Source organism: Salvelinus sp. IW2-2015, linkage group LG4q.1:29 (assembly GCF_002910315.2).
Source record: "Salvelinus sp. IW2-2015 linkage group LG4q.1:29, ASM291031v2, whole genome shotgun sequence".
NCBI lineage: Eukaryota > Metazoa > Chordata > Actinopteri > Salmoniformes > Salmonidae > Salvelinus > Salvelinus sp. IW2-2015.
In genome coordinates, this window is record NC_036842.1 from 17,002,806 (window position 1) to 17,020,016 (window position 17,211).

The 17,211-nt window shown below is 41.3% G+C and overlaps 1 protein-coding gene across 3 annotated transcripts in view; it reads left to right on the top strand.

The window, feature by feature from the left end:
* The first annotated feature begins 5,897 nt into the window (after positions 1-5,897).
* The window catches only part of LOC111961566 (arrestin domain-containing protein 1), a 43,249-nt gene continuing 31,935 nt past the window's right edge, over positions 5,898-17,211 (top strand). For 2 of the 3 annotated variants that reach the window (XM_070442017.1, XM_023983941.2), the window contains exon 1: positions 5,898-6,102. In XM_070442017.1, coding sequence (XP_070298118.1) covers positions 5,985-6,102 — 118 coding nt within the window. In that variant the 5' untranslated portion in view covers positions 5,898-5,984. Of the gene's footprint in view, positions 6,103-13,227; positions 13,752-17,211 lie in introns of those variants that run through there. The other variant, XM_070442020.1, reaches the window with a different exon arrangement.

Genomic DNA, 17,211 nt, shown 5'->3' on the forward strand with positions numbered 1-17,211 from the left:
TCATGTTCACTCCATTGCTCAGCCTTAACCCTAACCCTAGCTTCATGTCCACACACCCTGGCACAACCTAACCCTAGCGCATGTCCACACAACCCTGGCACAACCTAACCCTAGCTTCATGTCCCACACACCCTGGCACAACTAACCCTAGCTTCATCCACACACCCGGCACAACCTAACCCTAGCTTCAGTCCACCACACACACCTGGCACAACGCTAACCCCTAGCTTCATGTCCACCACCCCCTGGCCACACCTAACCCTAGCCATCCACACCCTGCACAAACATAACCTAGCCCCGTAACGCTTCAACCCTTACCAGAACATAACCCTAACTGTAACCCTGCGTTATAGTATAGTAAATACTATGTCTGTGCGAATAACAGCGAATCTGGACCAATTAACAACCGTGATCATGCATACATCATGCAGACCATGAGTAAAAAGAAAAACGTGCGTCATTATAAAACCAGGATGTATAAAAAAAGCTGCCTTATGAGAGACGATGATGTAAAAACGATACCTGCGTTATTATGAGACCATGATGTAAAACGAAACCTGCGTTAATTATGAGACGATGATGTAAAAACGAAACCTGAGTTATTATGAGACCATGATGTAAAAACGAAACCTGTATTATGAGACCATGATGTAAAAACGAAACCTGAAGTTATTATGGACCACATGATGTAAAACAAACCTGAGTTATTATGAGACCATGATGAAAAACGAAACCTGAGTATATGAGACCTATGTAAAAACAACCTGCGTTATATGAGACGATGATGTAAAACGAAACCTGCGTTATTATGAGACCATGATGTAAAAACGAAACCTGCGTTATTATGAGACCATGATGTAAAACGAAACCTGCGTTATTATGAGACCATGATTGTAAAAACAAACCTGAGTTATATAGACCATGATATAAAAACGAAACCTGAGTATTATAGACCATGATGTAAAAACGAAACCTGAGTTATTATGAGACCATGATGTAAAAACGAAACCTGAGTTATTATGAGACCATGATGTAAAAAAGAAAACTGAACTGACTTCCATAAAACTGATATTTTATGGAAAACACTTTTACTGCAGTTTTGTTACTGCAGTAAAAAGTGCAGTTATTATATCGCTGTAGTATTGCAGTCAAACTGCAATAAACAGTTATGTCACACCCTGATCTGTTTCACCTCTTCTTGTGCTTGTCTCCACCCCCCTCCAGGTGTCGCCCACCTTCCCCATTATCCCCTGTGTATTTATACCTGTGTTTTCTGTCTGTCTGTTGCCAGTTTGTCTTGTTTGTTCAAGCTTACCAGCGGTTGTTCCTGTCTTTTCCCAGCCTGTCTTTTTCTCATCCTCCTGGTTTTTGACCCTTGCCTTGCCTGTCCTGCCCTGTACTGACCACTGCCTGTCTCTGAGCCTGCCTGCCGTCCTGTACCTTTGCTCCACCTCTGGATTACCGACCTCTGCCTGACCTGACCCTGAGTCTGCCTGCCGTCCTGTAACGTGGCCTCTGCTCTGGATTATTGACCCCTGCCTGCCTTGACCTGTCGTTTGCCTGCCCCTATGGTTACAATTAACATTGTTACTTCACACAGTCTGCATTTGTGTCTTACCTTGATTCCTGATAAGTTATGTTACTACAGTACTACTACTGTACTGCTACTGTAGTACAACTGCACATAAAATGCATATAAAATATGTCACTACTACTAATAATGCTCAGAATCAAAACGTGTAGTTTATTTTCTTAAATGCAATACACAAAATAAAAATAATCAGAAATGTGAAATTAATTAATGACTTTATTCTAAAAATCCCAAGGTCAATTGTAATGACATAAATAAATTAATAAAACGAACAGTTTGCATTACCTTAAATAACTAATTAAGACTACGCCAAGAGAAAAGCAGTGTGCGCGCATACATGAGAGAATTACGGCCTCTGCTTCAAATCCTTGATTTCATTAACGATAGGACACAGCCGGTCAAGGTGGTACAGTGGATTTCAGACAAGCGTACCACTAGCGTGGGATCTCCTCAAGGCTGTGCACTTTCTTGACTGTTGTACATATTGTACACTAATGACTTTAAAACCCTACCCTGGTAGACACCTGATAAAGTTTGCAGACGACACAGCACTGGTCAGTCTATTCCAAGGTAACGAGGAGGAGCACGTGCCAGTCTTGGAGGACTTTTTCAGGTGGTGTGACAACTCTCACTTAGTGCTCAATACAACAAAGACCAAAAAGATGCACATCGATTTTAGGAAAAATGTAACACCTTCCCCACCGACTGTTAAGGGACAAGACAGATGTAGTAGAGCAGTATAAATACCTATGTGTTGTAATTGACCGCAAGCTACAATGGGAAAAGTGTACTAAGCAGATTTGTACTTTTAAGGAAACTAAGCTATTTTAATGTTGATCATGTTCTATTGTCACTGTTTCACAAGCCATTTATAGAAAGTATCTTAACATATTAACATAATTTGCTGGTACAGAAATACTAGTGTCTCTCAGAGAAATATGTTAGCTCTGCTAGTAAGGTGCTAGTGGTCAAGCAGACAGGTCTGGATGTCATTTATGATATAAGAGCCTTCACAAAAGTCCTCTGATGGACCCCAGAAATCTCGTTACCAGGAGTTTGAGCTACTCCCCACTGGGCGACGTTACAGGGTACCAGGGCACAAAAGAAATGGGGCCAAACGATCCTTTGTCCCAGCAGCAGTAAGGCTCCTGAACATTGTGGTTGATAGAGGTCTACAGCTAACATTGTGGTTGATAGAGGCCTACAGCTAACATTGTGGTTGATAGAGGCCTACAGCTAACATTGTGGTTGATAGAGGCCTACAAGCTAACATTGTGTTGATAGAGGCCTACCAAAACGCTAACATTGTGGTTGATAGAGGTCTACAGCTAACATTGTGGTTGATAGAGGCCTACAGCTAACATTGTGGTTGATAGAGGCCTACAGCTAACATTGTGGTTGATAAGAGCCTACAGCTAACATTGGTGGTTGATAGAGGCCTACAGCTAACATTGTGGTTGATAGAGGCCTACAGCTAACATTGTGGTTGATAGAGGCCTACAGCTAACATTGTGGTTGATAGAGGCCTACAGCTAACCACATTGTGGTTGATAGAGGCTACAGCTAACATTGTGGTTGATAGAGGCTACAGCAAATTGTGGTTGATAGAGCGCTACAGCTAACTTGTGGTTGATAGAGGCCTACAGCTAACATTGTGGTTGATAGAGCTACAGCTAACATTGTGGTTGATAGAGGCCTACAGAAAACTACATTGTGGTTGATAGAGGTAACAGCTAACATGTGGTGATAGAGGCTACAGCTAACATTGTGGTTGATAGAGGCCTACAGCTAACATGTGGTTGATAGAGTGCGACCTAGCTAACATTGTGGTTGATAGAGGCCTTACAGCTAACATTGTGGTTGATAGAGGCCTACAGCTAACATTGTGGTTGATAGAGCTACAGCTAACATTGTGGTTGATAGAGGCTACAGCTAACATAGTTGTGTGATAAGAGGCCTGACAGCTAGCCAACATTGTGGTTGATAGAGCATACAACGCTAACATTGTGGTTGATAGAGGCCTACAGCTAACATTGTGGTTGATAGAGGCCTACAGCTAACATTGTGGTTGATAGAGTGTTCTGTTGTGTATAGTGTACAGTTGAACCATTGTTTGCGCATTAATTACACTTTTTCTACATGTATTTATTGTCTGTATATGTCCTTTGTCTACGGTATCTCCGATTATGTGTTATGTATGCACAGAGCCGGAACCCAAATTACCCCATGGGGATAACATAGTAATTATCTTATCTTTACACCCTGCCCTCATTATTCAGCTTCGTCCGGATCACTGTCACTTGTCCGTAGTTCAACATTTCTGATTGACGTGATCTGTAGTGAAACATAACATACACGAAGAACCATATTAGTAAGCAATAAAAACACTTCTGCTTGATTTTTCTGGTCCAAACTATATAGCACAATTAAGGTCAGCATCAAGCCAAATGCGATTAATTCATTTTGTGTGAGCTACTGCTATACTGCTAAACAGGGGTCAATAATCAGATCTCAGAAATCAAACAGGTCATCAGATAGGTTGTGATGGCTGATATGCTATAGATGCTGGGATTAGGTTTAGGTATAGAGCTGAGGTTGGGTTTAAGGTTAGGGTTCTGGATAGTAGGTAAGCAATTTGTTGATAGTTAGTCGAACATTTAGGCACAATCCAAATACTGTAAAGAACCTTTTTCAGTGTTTAAGTTTTAATACGTCTACATGTAGCTAAGCCTTTGTCTGTGTACATACCGATTAATTGCTGCACTTCTCTTTTGGGTCTCCCTGACAACGACCTGGTCGTGTTGGATGCCCTCCTCCCATTCAGCAAATGTGTTACCAACATTTGGACCAGTGGTTACATTATAAATGGGTTTACCTGATTTGGACCTAGTAGGTGTATGGATGAGGACGTTCAGTGTAATGTGATGTGGGCTACTGATTTCAAGTCCTGATAGCTGAATGCCTCTATATGCTGGTGTTAGTACATCCATCTATCTACAGTACACCTTCAGTTGCCGTATCATGTGACTATGGACTGCTGCTGGCATCACGTTTACATGGATTGATTTATCCTATGTCGCTGAAAATGGCACACATTTTGTAAATTACTCATAAATTGAGTAATAGATGGGGATTGACTGTCAAAGAAGAGGATTATTTCAGCTACTTCTACAGGTGTTTGAATCAGCAACCTGGAGGATAAACAGTATACAGTACAACACACTGCTTCAAAATTGAACACTTATTCAGACAAGATCAGAGCCATTTCCATGGATACTGGTAGTAACTTGGCAACGACCGTGTCTGTCTGTTGTCATGGAAGCATATGTCTCATTACATCTGATGTACTCTGCTTTTTCTGCAAGTAATGACTGGGATACAACTCAGTCATCGTCTCTCTCGCTCTATCTCTATCGCCTCTCTCTCTTTTACACATACGCATGCACGCACAAGCAAGCTTGTGTGTGCATGTGTGTGCATGAACGTGTGCATGCATGTGTGTGTGTGAATGCAATAAATGTATGTTTCACCAACTTGCACTTTAATATATCACCTATTCCAATACATGCACTATTAAAGCAGTAAAGGGTAGATGACGTACCTTAGATTAATATGGCACAACCAGCTCTTCATTTGGGAACAAAGTACCAGTCCCATTTCAGCTTGGGAGCTCAATCTCTCCAGGACACTTTTATTATTTTCTCTAAGAGCTGAGAGCTATAAACATCACATTCTTCTGCTCAGAAGCATAATTGAATCTGGGCTGAGTAGGACAAATTGATGATGTCAGCAGCATGTAGCTACACTCTGGAGATGGGGATTTCCCTGCTGTGTCTTGTGTCTAGTGATGTGGGGGTGGGGATGGATGGATGAATGGATGGAGAGAGGGGTATCCCACCATCCAGTGTTTGATGTATCCTTAGGGCTTAGGCTACTCCTGAGTGGATGTGGTCTGGGAGCTCAACTCAATCAATGACTGGATATCTGAGAAAGAGTTGTAGCAATATAGAATAATGCAAAGAAGGCCAATGTTTGGTAGCTAAAACTGGCTACTACTGTAGATACAGTGTTACCATAATATCTACACTGGGATGTGTACTGTGAACACGTCAAGATGACCTAAACACAAAGACCTAAATAACCAAATATTTACATTATGTGATGCGTTATGGAAGAGTACCAACCTTGAATAGATTCAATGTATCCGCATATCATTTTTAAATAATGGATCAAATATTGTCGTAATGACGTCACTGCCACTGGAAACTAGGTGTAGTGCGTGCTGCAGCTGGGACTAGAGAGCTCTGTCTGCTCAGCTTCCATTCGGCGGTAGACGGTTACCTCGCGCACCACTAAGCGCTTTTTGTTGTGAGACGCAGAGGGTTGCGGAGTCATGGGTAAGCTTAAGGAATTCGATATTACTTTCACCAACAACAAAGTGGTCTACAGCCCTGGCGAATCCATAAGTGGGTCTGTGAAAATTACAACCGGTACCTCACTGCAATATAAAGGTAAGATTACATATTTTTTTGTATGTATCACTGGCTCAATGAAGCGCATCAGGGTTCGATTTCGGTGGACGAACTGAACGGGAGGAGAGGAACTTTTCCTCTCTTTACATGGCCTAAACAGAAGATAACGTCCTTAAAGTGTTCTATTGTTCGTTCTATTTGTATTTTGTCATTCAAAATAGGATTGAAGTAGCCTATATTTATGTTTGATACATATTGCGCATTGGTGCTGGGTTAAGTGGACATGCCTGTTCTTGACTGAGACAGCTGCTGATTTCAGATGTTTACGGCAGTTTTGCTAAGAGATCAAATCAGACAGTAGGCTACATACTGTAACGTTACCGCATCCTGTTTAGTTCTAGTTTAGTATGACCTGTAGCTTAGTGTTCACAGTTTCACATCTGTTGCTAGTTATAACGGTATGCCGTGAAGCAAAACCACGATCATAGAAAGTCAACAGGTGTGGTTGTGTAGTGATTTTCTCATTTTAATCTGGTCAATTGTTACTAAAAAATACCGAATATTTTAGGACTTGCATAGATATGCTGTTTTTGATATGGTAGATTTGGACCAACAGTGGATGAACAGTTCTAGAGAAGGTAGGTTAGGCAAGGTGGAGGGCAGCTTGTAAGGTTTCCATGGCGTTACACAAAGAATCTATTGTTTATATTGTGTGTGTAGAAGTGATCTTAGACTGGATTCATGTCAGATAATAGGGGAATGCAATCAGTCTATAGCCAGAGACACCTTTCACATAAGGTCTATGTACAGTTGAAGTCGGAAGTTTACATACACTTAGGTTGGAGTCATTAAAACTCGTTTTTCAGCCACTCCACAAATTTCTTGTTAACAAGCTATAGTTTTGGAAAGTCAGTTAGGACATCTACTTTGTGCATGACACAAGTAATTTTTCCAACAATTGTTTACAGACAGATTATTTCACTTATAATTCACTGTATCACAATTCCAGTGGGTCAGAAGTTTACATACACTAAATTGACTGTGCCTTTAAACAGCTTGGAAAATTCCAGAAAATTATGTCATGGCTTTAGAAGCTTCTGATAGGCTAATTGACTTCATTTGAGTCAATTGGCGGTGTACCTGTGAATGTATTTCAAGGCCTACCTTCAAACTCAGTGCCTCTTTGCTTGACGTCATGGGAAAATCAAAAGAAACCAGCCAAGACCTCAGAAAATAAATTGTAGACCTCCACAAGTCTGGTTCATTCTTGGGAGCAATTTCCACACGCCTGAAGGTATCATGTTCAACTGTACAAACAATAGTACGCAAGTATAAACACCATGGGACCACGCAGCCGTCATACCGCTCAGGAAGGAGACGCGTTCTGTCTCCTAGAGATGAACGTACTTTGGTGCAAAAAGTGCAAATCAATCCCAGAACAACAGCAAAGGACCTTGTGAAGATGCTGGAGGAAACAGGTACAAAAGTATCTATATCCACAGTAAAACGAGTCCTATATCGACATAACCTAAAAGGCCGCTCAGCAAGGAAGAACCCACTGCTCCAAAACTGCCATAAAAAAAGCCATACGGTTTGCAACTGCACATGGGGACAAAGATCGTACTTTTTGGAGAAATGTCCTCTGTTCTGATGAAACAAAAATAGAACTGTTTGGCCATAATGACCATCGTTATGTTTGGAGGAAAAAGGGGAATGGCTTGCAAGCCGAAGAACACCATGGTTACTTGAAATGCAAACCCTTCCCAGAATCCCCATTAATGTAGTCTGACTAATGCAAAGTATTCTGCAAGCATCCATCATATGACTTCCCAAGTTCTTCTTCAATCTATGTTTGCTTTCTTGGTGAGCACTTGCACATGGATCTGATCCAAATTTGAAATCACATTATTCTACATGTGTTATTCAGGTAACTTATTAGTAAGTTTGAATACGAATATTTTCCTGTCTGAATCATGTTGTGTGACATGGTGAATTCAATCCAACATTTCTTAGTGTCCTTGACTGTTTGAGTCTGACACACCTTGACATGTCTATGTATGTATTACTGGATTAAGGACCGTCCTATGTTTGCAGACCTGTGACAGATGGTATTACAAGAGTTGTACAATATTTACTGTGATATGTTATGTGAGGTCATATTAGACCTGAGTGTGCACTTGTCATCAGAGAGGCACTCACCATGCTCCGGCCCGGCGAGCGCACATCCCTATGATGACTGATGGGACTAATAAGGGCGAACTCTGAGGACACAGACACTTGGGGGGTAGTGTTAGTAGGGAGGTGTTGTCATCAGCCTAGCACCCTAACCCTCTCATGTCACCCAGCGTTGTTGGCCTAATGACCTAATTTCACTTTTATTTAACCAGGTAGGAAAGTGGAGAACAAGTTCTCATTTACAACTGCGACCTGGCCAAGATAAAGCAAAGCAGTTCGACAAAAACTACAACATAGAGTTACACATAAACAAACGTACAGTCAATAACTGTCACGCCCTGACCTTAGTTATCTCTGTTTTATTAATTTATTTTGGTTAGGTCAGGGTGTGACTAAGGTGGGTATGCTGGTTTTGTATTGTCTAGGGTTTTTTGTATGTCTAGGGGTTTTGGTAGTCTAGGTATATGTAGGTCTATGGTGGCCTGAATTGGTTCCCAATCAGAGGCAGCTGTTTATCGTTGTCTCTGATTGGGGATCATATTTAGGTTGCCATTTTCCCTTTTGGTTTTGTGGGTTCTTGTTCTGTGTTTAGTTGCCTGTCTGCACTATCCATATTTGCTTCACGCTTCGTTTTGTTATTTTGTTCGTTTTGTTCAGTGTTTCGTTCTTTAATAAAGAAGAATGTACGCTTACCACGCTGCGCCTTGGTCTCCTCCTTACGACGGCCGTGACAATAACACTATAGAAAAATCGATGTACAGTGTGTGCAAATGTAGAAGAGTAGGGCGGTAAGGCAATAAACAGGCCATAGAGGCAAAATAATTACAATTTAGCATTAACACTGGAGTGATAGCTGTGCAGATGATGATGTGCAAGTAGTGATACTGGGGTGCAAAAGAGCAAGAAGATAAATAACAATAAGGGGATGAGGTAGTTGGGAGTGCTATTTACAGATTAGCTGTGTATAGGTACAGTGATCGGTAAGCTGCTCTGACAGCTGATGCTTAAAGTTAGAGAGGGAGATATAAGACTGGATCCAGCTTCAGTAATTTTTGCAATTCATTCCAAGATACCTCATTGCTTCGGCAGTTTTAAGTAGATAGTCTATGAATACACACAAAGCACTCACATTAGACTTCTACTGTGAAACACGTGACCAGACCATGGTATCGCCTCAGTGTGATATATGGTACTTCCTTGCTGAATGCAGACTCTTTAGGTTAAGATATTCTGGCTCCATTTCAGGCTCTTTCTCAGCCAAGACATCATACTTTAATGTAAATGTTTAGCTATGTGATCAATGAAATCATCCTTTTAAATGCAATGGCTGCCCTATTTGATTTATGGCATCATCATCCGTTAAATGCCTTGGCTCTAAATTTGATCAATGACAGACTGTTTTAAATGCCCTGTCTGTGACCTGAGAAATTGTCTTGATTTGCTTCCAGTAGTAATGCCAGTCATGTTTTTCTATACAGTGATTGGTGAAACATTGCGACCTGATGAATAGGGTCCAGGAATACTCTGTGTTCCTATCAGAGGCTGTACATTCAGAAGAGTCCTATTCCAATCCCCTCACTATCCATCTCATAACACCATAATAACCTTTTTTTTAATCCAACCAAATCCATTTAGATTAGTGAGAGAAATACATGATGTTTTTCCTGTGTCCTATCCTTAACATTGAGATTCACATTAGGAATGCCAGTGTTAAAATGTATGACACATGTATCCCATCTCCTCTTGATATGGTTGCTGCTGCCCTACTCTAAAGCAATGATAATAACCCTACTGTCCATTGTGACAAATGTCAGCACTCAGTCTTATCTCTCCCTCTGAGTTTTTTTCCACTATGGATGTTGCCTATAGAAGCTCCACTCCTCAGAGCGAGAGGAGGGAAAATTGGGTGAAATTATTCTCTTTCTTCTTGCCGCACCATTGTCCGTGAGCTGCCTATTTTCTACACAATCAGCCTAGTCTCCTCTCATTTAGTCAGTCTGCATGAAGTCTGTGAGGCCCTAGGAGACAGTCCTCAAGAGCTTTTAAAAAATTATTCTGCTGATGTGTAGCCAAGTCTATTTCGCTAGCCAGCCCTAGCAAGCCCTGAATCGTGTTGAGGAACATCAGACACTGGTTCTTGTATTTCATTATGCCATCGTCACTATAGGCAACAGGACTGCTGTGAGGATATTTTAGGAGATCGATCTGATTGAAGTCACATGGGTGCGTCTTTTCTGTGGGTAAATATGTGTATCTGTGTGTATCAGGCACTACAGTGTATGCTATATGTGTACCATTATTACATGCATTACTTCATCATATGAGCTATATGGATTTGCTCCATAGCCGCCATGTATTTACATTGTGATCTGAGTGAGGTGTATACAGTTACCCAGTATTGTACTGCAATAAATAGAATAGTAAGTTTGGTGGCGTCTGCAGCCCCCCGTGTGTCTGCTATAGTTCGTATGTAGAGCTGGACAATGGATGACGAGGGAGATTAAGTTGCCAACTGTATTATTGATGAAGAGTAGACCATTGGTCTGTATTTCCATTGATTAGCTAGCAGAGGAAGACAAACACAAATAAACACACACAAATAATGCACCTGTTATTGTCACCTGTTATAATTTGTTATTATTTTGTTGTGCATTTCTAGCCATATCCCCAAAAAACATTAGGTCTGATTCTTTGCAATTAATTCAGCACAAGTACACATACAGGCTAGCACCGGTACACCAAGGCTTTACATTTTTTGGTGTATTAAACTTAGCATTCATTCAGTGGCAGGGAAACCCGCGGAGTCAATAATAAGAGTGTGACCTTCCCTTTACAGATCTGACGTGGTGGCTGTGAGAGTCAGGGTGTCTATTCTATTAATTGTGCTGTTCTGTGTTGACTGGAGCTTCCCCTGGGTGAGCAGCATAGTGGGCCCCAGTCTGAATATAGACATCTGATACAGTAAGGTAACACCACTGTATTGATACTGCTGCTTTCAACAGAAAACAGGTTGTTGTCAGAATATATCATTGGCTCTTGCAGCTGATCCATCTGACAAGGCCTGATTTCTGCACTTTCAATGTGCTGTTAGTAGTAGGGCTCTAGCGAGAGTAATACTTAAAACACAGATACATAGTAAGGAAAAGAATGTGTCCAAAGGTGAGGCTTGAAGGAAATTAAACCTAACGTTTCAGGTAAAAACGGCTCTATCAGTCTATCTAATCACCTCTTGGAACTAGGCCTACATAGATAAACCAGAAACAAAACAGTGCAGGCCTATAGTAGTTACTAGCATCTGGAATGTTATTCTCCTGGAGTGAATAATAATGCCTGTTTGGGTTAACTGTACAAGCCTAAGCATACTGCAAACAGCAGGGTGGGGAAATCAGGCTTGGACCTATTCAGCCTGTTTGTTTGTAGCTGGCTGATAATGGATCTCGGTTGAGCTTGTGCAAACAGAAACAGACAAACATTTACAGTAACCCAACGCTCATGAACCGTACCAGAAACCACTGCCCTCACTAAAAACACTCTTTACCTTTCCATGTCATGTGGTCCCGTGTGACTCAGTTGGTAGCGCATGGTACTTGCAATGCCAGGGTTGTGGGTTTGATTCCTAAAGGGGACCAGTATGAAAATGTATGGACTCACTACTACTAAGTCACTCTGGAAGAGAGTGTCTGCTAAGTGATTAAAATGTAATGACTGACTTGCTTGTTTCAGTTTGCCCTGTAAGACCCACAAAACACAAGGCTTTCAAACACATGTTGTTGGGATGGTGAGGTCATGTAATCAGTTTGAACTTTTATGGTTCATTCCCTGGTGAGGAGTAGTTGGCTGGGTAACCACTAACCAGCATTAACCTTGATGACTCCCGTCTCACACCCACTTCAGCAAACACTCCCTGCCTCTGCATTCCTGGCTGTAAATGGTTGTGAGTCACAAAGAAAGACTTCCCCACAGGGCCAGGGTCTCAGTTTCTCCCTGGTCTGTCTAGACTGAGGAGTTGAACTAAATCATGATATAATCATAGCTAGGTCTGGCACAATTACTGTATAATCATGTAACCAAAGATTATGGATGAAGACCATCATGAAAATACAATAACCTCCAATAACTGTAAAAAACAAACACAGCCGGGCATTCGTGCCCTGATGACCTGATGAAACTTTGTTGCGGCTGGCTGAAACAAGCAAGGTGTTGTAGCGATGCCCCCTCCCTGCAGCAGCAGCACATTCAGGGCCTATTCCTCTGCCCAGGTGTTGCTGACGCTTGCCAAATCTTACAACACCTGGATAGGTATTTTACCTATAAGCTAACCGCATCCTATGTTATAGCAATCTGGTGTCCAACGGCACAGTCGACGATGTGGCACGCAACCATTGGTTGATGCATGCAACGTCTTTGCAGGGGATGGGCACCTATGTCAGGAGCGGAGGCGATAAGAAAATGTACGTATTTAAAAAAACAAATGCTATTCAAACTATTTTAACTGTGACCACGGTCATTTGTCAAACCAATAACCTATGATCATTCTATGATCGTTACAGCCCTAATCATAGCCCTGAAGGAGTGTGGAGGGAAGGTTGTTGATGATTAGCTAGATGTGTCAGACTTTTGAGGCAAAAGGCCCAAGCATTGCTTTGCCTCAGACGTTGATGGGATTACTTACAATGGTTAAAAAAGCTTCATACAATATTGTTTAATTGCTCAGTCCTGGCAGCATTAACAGCCACCATCCACTACCTCCCCCTTTGGCTTAGACATATGATTGGACCTTTTCTGACCTGCCTACCCCAACTCCCTCATAAACCTCTACTCTATCAGAAGCCCTCGGTGGAAGCCCACCCCTTCCTCACCTACCACGCTCCTTTCTTTTCTCCTCTTCCCTTAATCTCTTCCTCTAACAGACAGCCAACAGGACTTAGTTCCCTAAAGTTATATTTGCCTGGCTAGTCTACTTGGCTGCACTGGAGACAGGGGTTTGTAGTTGATTTCCTTTCTTGACAAGTGTAAGCAATAAGCTGATGCCAATCATTTGACTGGCTTTAACTTGTTCAATTGTTACAGATCAGTGCAGACAGGTAGCTAGTCTAAAGATCAGACTCTTCCTGGGTGGGGATGGATGAGCCACCTACCACTCATGCATTGTGTAAGAGGCAGGAACATTGGTATCCTGCTTTGAGATACAGATTACATTTTTATTGTCATTATCTACCCACCAGCTAGAGTTTCCATTTAGGGTGTACTGTTATCTGTTGTGACACAATGTCACAGGCGATTGGCTGTTTTATTGTTTACTAGTACTGTATAAGCTCACGAAACTAACTGATTTCCTCTAACTGACTGGTTTCCTTTAACCACCCCCTTGTTGTGGGTGGTGTGGGGCTGGAAGCTCCTCTGGAATGTCACACATTCCACCGTACCACTCTCTACTGCTGGACACTGAGTGGAAGGTTTGATGGGTCTGAGCTGACTGACTACTCAACACACAAGTCCACTACCTGAGACAGGTCAGAAGCGTGTGTGTGTGTGTGTGTGTGTGTGTGTGTGTGTGTGTGTGTGTGTGTGTGTGTGTGTGTGTGTGTGTGTGTGTGTGTGTGTGAATTTAATGTGTTGGTTACCATGCCAGCAACTTAAGATCTTAGGAACTTAGGATTTATCACAAAATGACCCAAACTGATTATGGTTATTTCCTATTTGGCACATGGGTAAGCAAGAGTAACAACATTCATATCCCCCGTGTTTGAACTGCTCAGGATTCTAAGAAATGCTCTGAAGTAGTTAAACAAATTACTTTAATGAGTCTTTGAAAACAGGGCTTAATATAGAAACACATTGATGTGCATAGATTTCACAGATTTCCACAAATTACAATCTAATCCTTCCACACTAATTCAGCAGATCCTCCAGCTCAATAATGTGTAAAAGGACCAATGAGCACCAACATGTGAAGTTCATAGGAGCATGTACAATTCGGTGTCAAATGAAAGCTAAGAGTTCATATTCTTGAGAAATTAAGGCAGATCTACATTTTCCAACCATTACATCCTAAAAATCCCAAACATTTGGAATAAGCAAAGGCTCTGATTTCTGGTCTAATAGATGGTAAAGGGAACTTAGAAAACATCTACCAGAAAAAGTCTTAAAAGGTATTAGAAATGCATCAAAACATAATGTTGAAGTAAAGACCCCGGCCAACTAATATCAACACTTATTAGTTTTGGAGACATTTGTCTGCCTTTTGTAAGTTTAAGAAACATTGCCTTGTGCCTTCAAATTCAGTTACCAAAAACCCACGTATCTTTCAGATATTTTCACATTTCTCTCCCTGAGATAATGAATGTTCACAGAAGTAACAAGTTAAGGTAGACCTATCAATTAGTTATAGTGTTTTTACTGGTATCAATTTTGTTAATTAATTATTAACTTCTGCAATTGAATTGGCTACAATGCGAAATCATAGTAGTCACAAACCACAGTTGGGTTCACAAGTTTGGACAGCACAGTACAGCACAGTAGAGTCCAGTAAAGAAAGGTAGAGTACACAGTAGTTCAGCAGAGTAGAGTTCAGTACAGTACAAAGTAGAGCACACTAGAGTTGAGTACACTATAATGTATTGTACTGTACTGGACTCTACTGTACTCTACTGTGCTCTGCTGTACTGTACTAAACTCGACTGTACTGTACTGAACTCTACTCTACTGTTCTGTGCTGTACTTTGATGTCTATGATTGGTTCAGATTTGGCCCGGTCTTGTTTGGGGGCAGAGCTCATTAAAATAATAGCCAGTGTGTAGAATAATACCCGAATATGCAAAGGAGACTATTACATACCTTTGTGTACCTATTTAGGATACAGCATCATGAAGAGAATGACATTCATATCCATAATTATGCATTTCTGTGTAGTACAGATCAGGGACCTGTGATGAAATGCCATTAATGCAATTCTATTACTGGGTGTAAATCCATTTCACTTACTGTAGTTCAGTAAGTCAATGTGTCATTTCATAGCTGACACCCCATTCTTTCTGCAGACATCGTTGAATCTTAATTCGGAGCAGATATTTAATAGACTTTATGGAAAATGTGGACACATAAATCTGAGGGAGATTTTACAGATATTCTGTAACCAAACTTTGCATCTGCACAGTTCTTCCAGTAAATGTGTTTTTGTAAAATGTTCAGTGTAAATTGTTAGAAGTAGTCCTTGTGCATAAAGTTGTATGGTTTATTAAACTTTGAAATTAATAGGTTTTGGTTAGCATACATTTTAAGTGAAGAACCTGAGTCTCTAACTTCATTCATACTGGACACAGGGACATAAAAATGGTGTCCACAAGTTCATCTGACTCTGGGGAAGTAGATAAAGGGCCTCATTGCCAAAAACCTGATGTATCCCTTTAATATTAGAGAGATAAGCAGATAATGGGAATCAGTAACAATACAAAAAAAGTAAACTGTGCCTTTTGGTGGCTGATTTTACATTAGGAATACTGAGGAGGAAAGAGATCTCAAGGCCATCACTGGGGCATATACTCATCCTTCTGTTGGCTTATCTTTATGTACACAATCAAAGCAGATGTCCCCATATTTCAAATACATGTATATTTCTTACAAATAGCCCCCATAAGCAGGTGTGAAAATAAGCAGGAATAGTCGGGTACGGAGTACCGGCAAAATAAATAGTGGGGGTACACCGTGCCGGTAAAACATGAGCCTGTAGGCTATTACACTATTTATCATTACCACATGTACTGTAAGTCGCATGACAAATATACGAATAAACTTGAAAACTTGGGGAATACACTCCAAAATGCGGTGTGGTTCAATGATAACACTGACATTTTGCCAGAGATGAGACGGAGACCCACGAGGACAGCAGTGTACACATCAATTCAATTTTAAAAGACCTGTGTGGGCCTAATGAATGACAATCACCGAATGTCATTCATAACACTTTTGGGTGTTTTGTAAGTGATGTCTCTTTGCATTATTTTAGAGTGGAGTAGTCTAATAGTTGGAATAGTAACTGAAGTCTGGACACGGACTGCAGCCTGTTATAATATTAACTCCTGCAGAATTAAGTGTTAATCACAGTAAAATGACAGATCAAATGTTAATTTTGTCTTGGAAACAGGAGTGGAGAAATATTATTTCTTTCTTTCAGCATTTTGAGAGAATACAAATGCGAGCTTAGGGACCTGTTGTGTTGACTAAACGTGTAATTTATTTTAATTTATTTTAGCTACATAAAAGCGGACAGTATTTCATTTTCAACTACATAAAATATGCATCCAAGACGTGCTGAAATACTATCAGAAATATGTTTGATCGTTCTCACAGCTTTCCATTTCCTTAAAACTGGTCAAACTGATGTCATTTGTGGGCCTCCCGAGTGGCACAGCGGTCTAAGGCACTACATCGCAGTGCTTTAGGCGTCACTACAGACCCGTGTTTGATCCCAGGCTGTGTCACAACTGGCTGTGACCAGGAGTTCCATAGGGCGGCGCACAATTGGTCCAGCGCTGTCCGGGTTAGGGGGGGTTTGGCCGGGGGGTGGCTTTACTTGGCTCATCATGCTCTAGCGACTCTTTGTGGCAGGCCAGGCACCTGCAGGCTGACTTCAGTCATCAGTTGAACAGTGTTTCCTCTGACACATTGGTGTGGCTGGCTTCCGGGTTAAGCGGCAGGTGTTAAGCGGCGCGGTTTGGCATGTCATGTTTCAGAGGACGCATGACTCGACCGTTGCCTCTCCCGGACCCGTTGGGGGAGTTGCAGCGATGAGACGATCGTAATGGGAAATTATGTCATTTGGAAATCCTCGCTCCGTGAGAAAAGCAGAAATGAAAGAGAAAACTTTACCGATGTAAACTAGATTGTTGATGATGCTTTGATCATTCTATAAATATATGACATTATTCTGGTGATCAAGGCTTTATTTATACTGAACAAAAATACAAAAGCAAA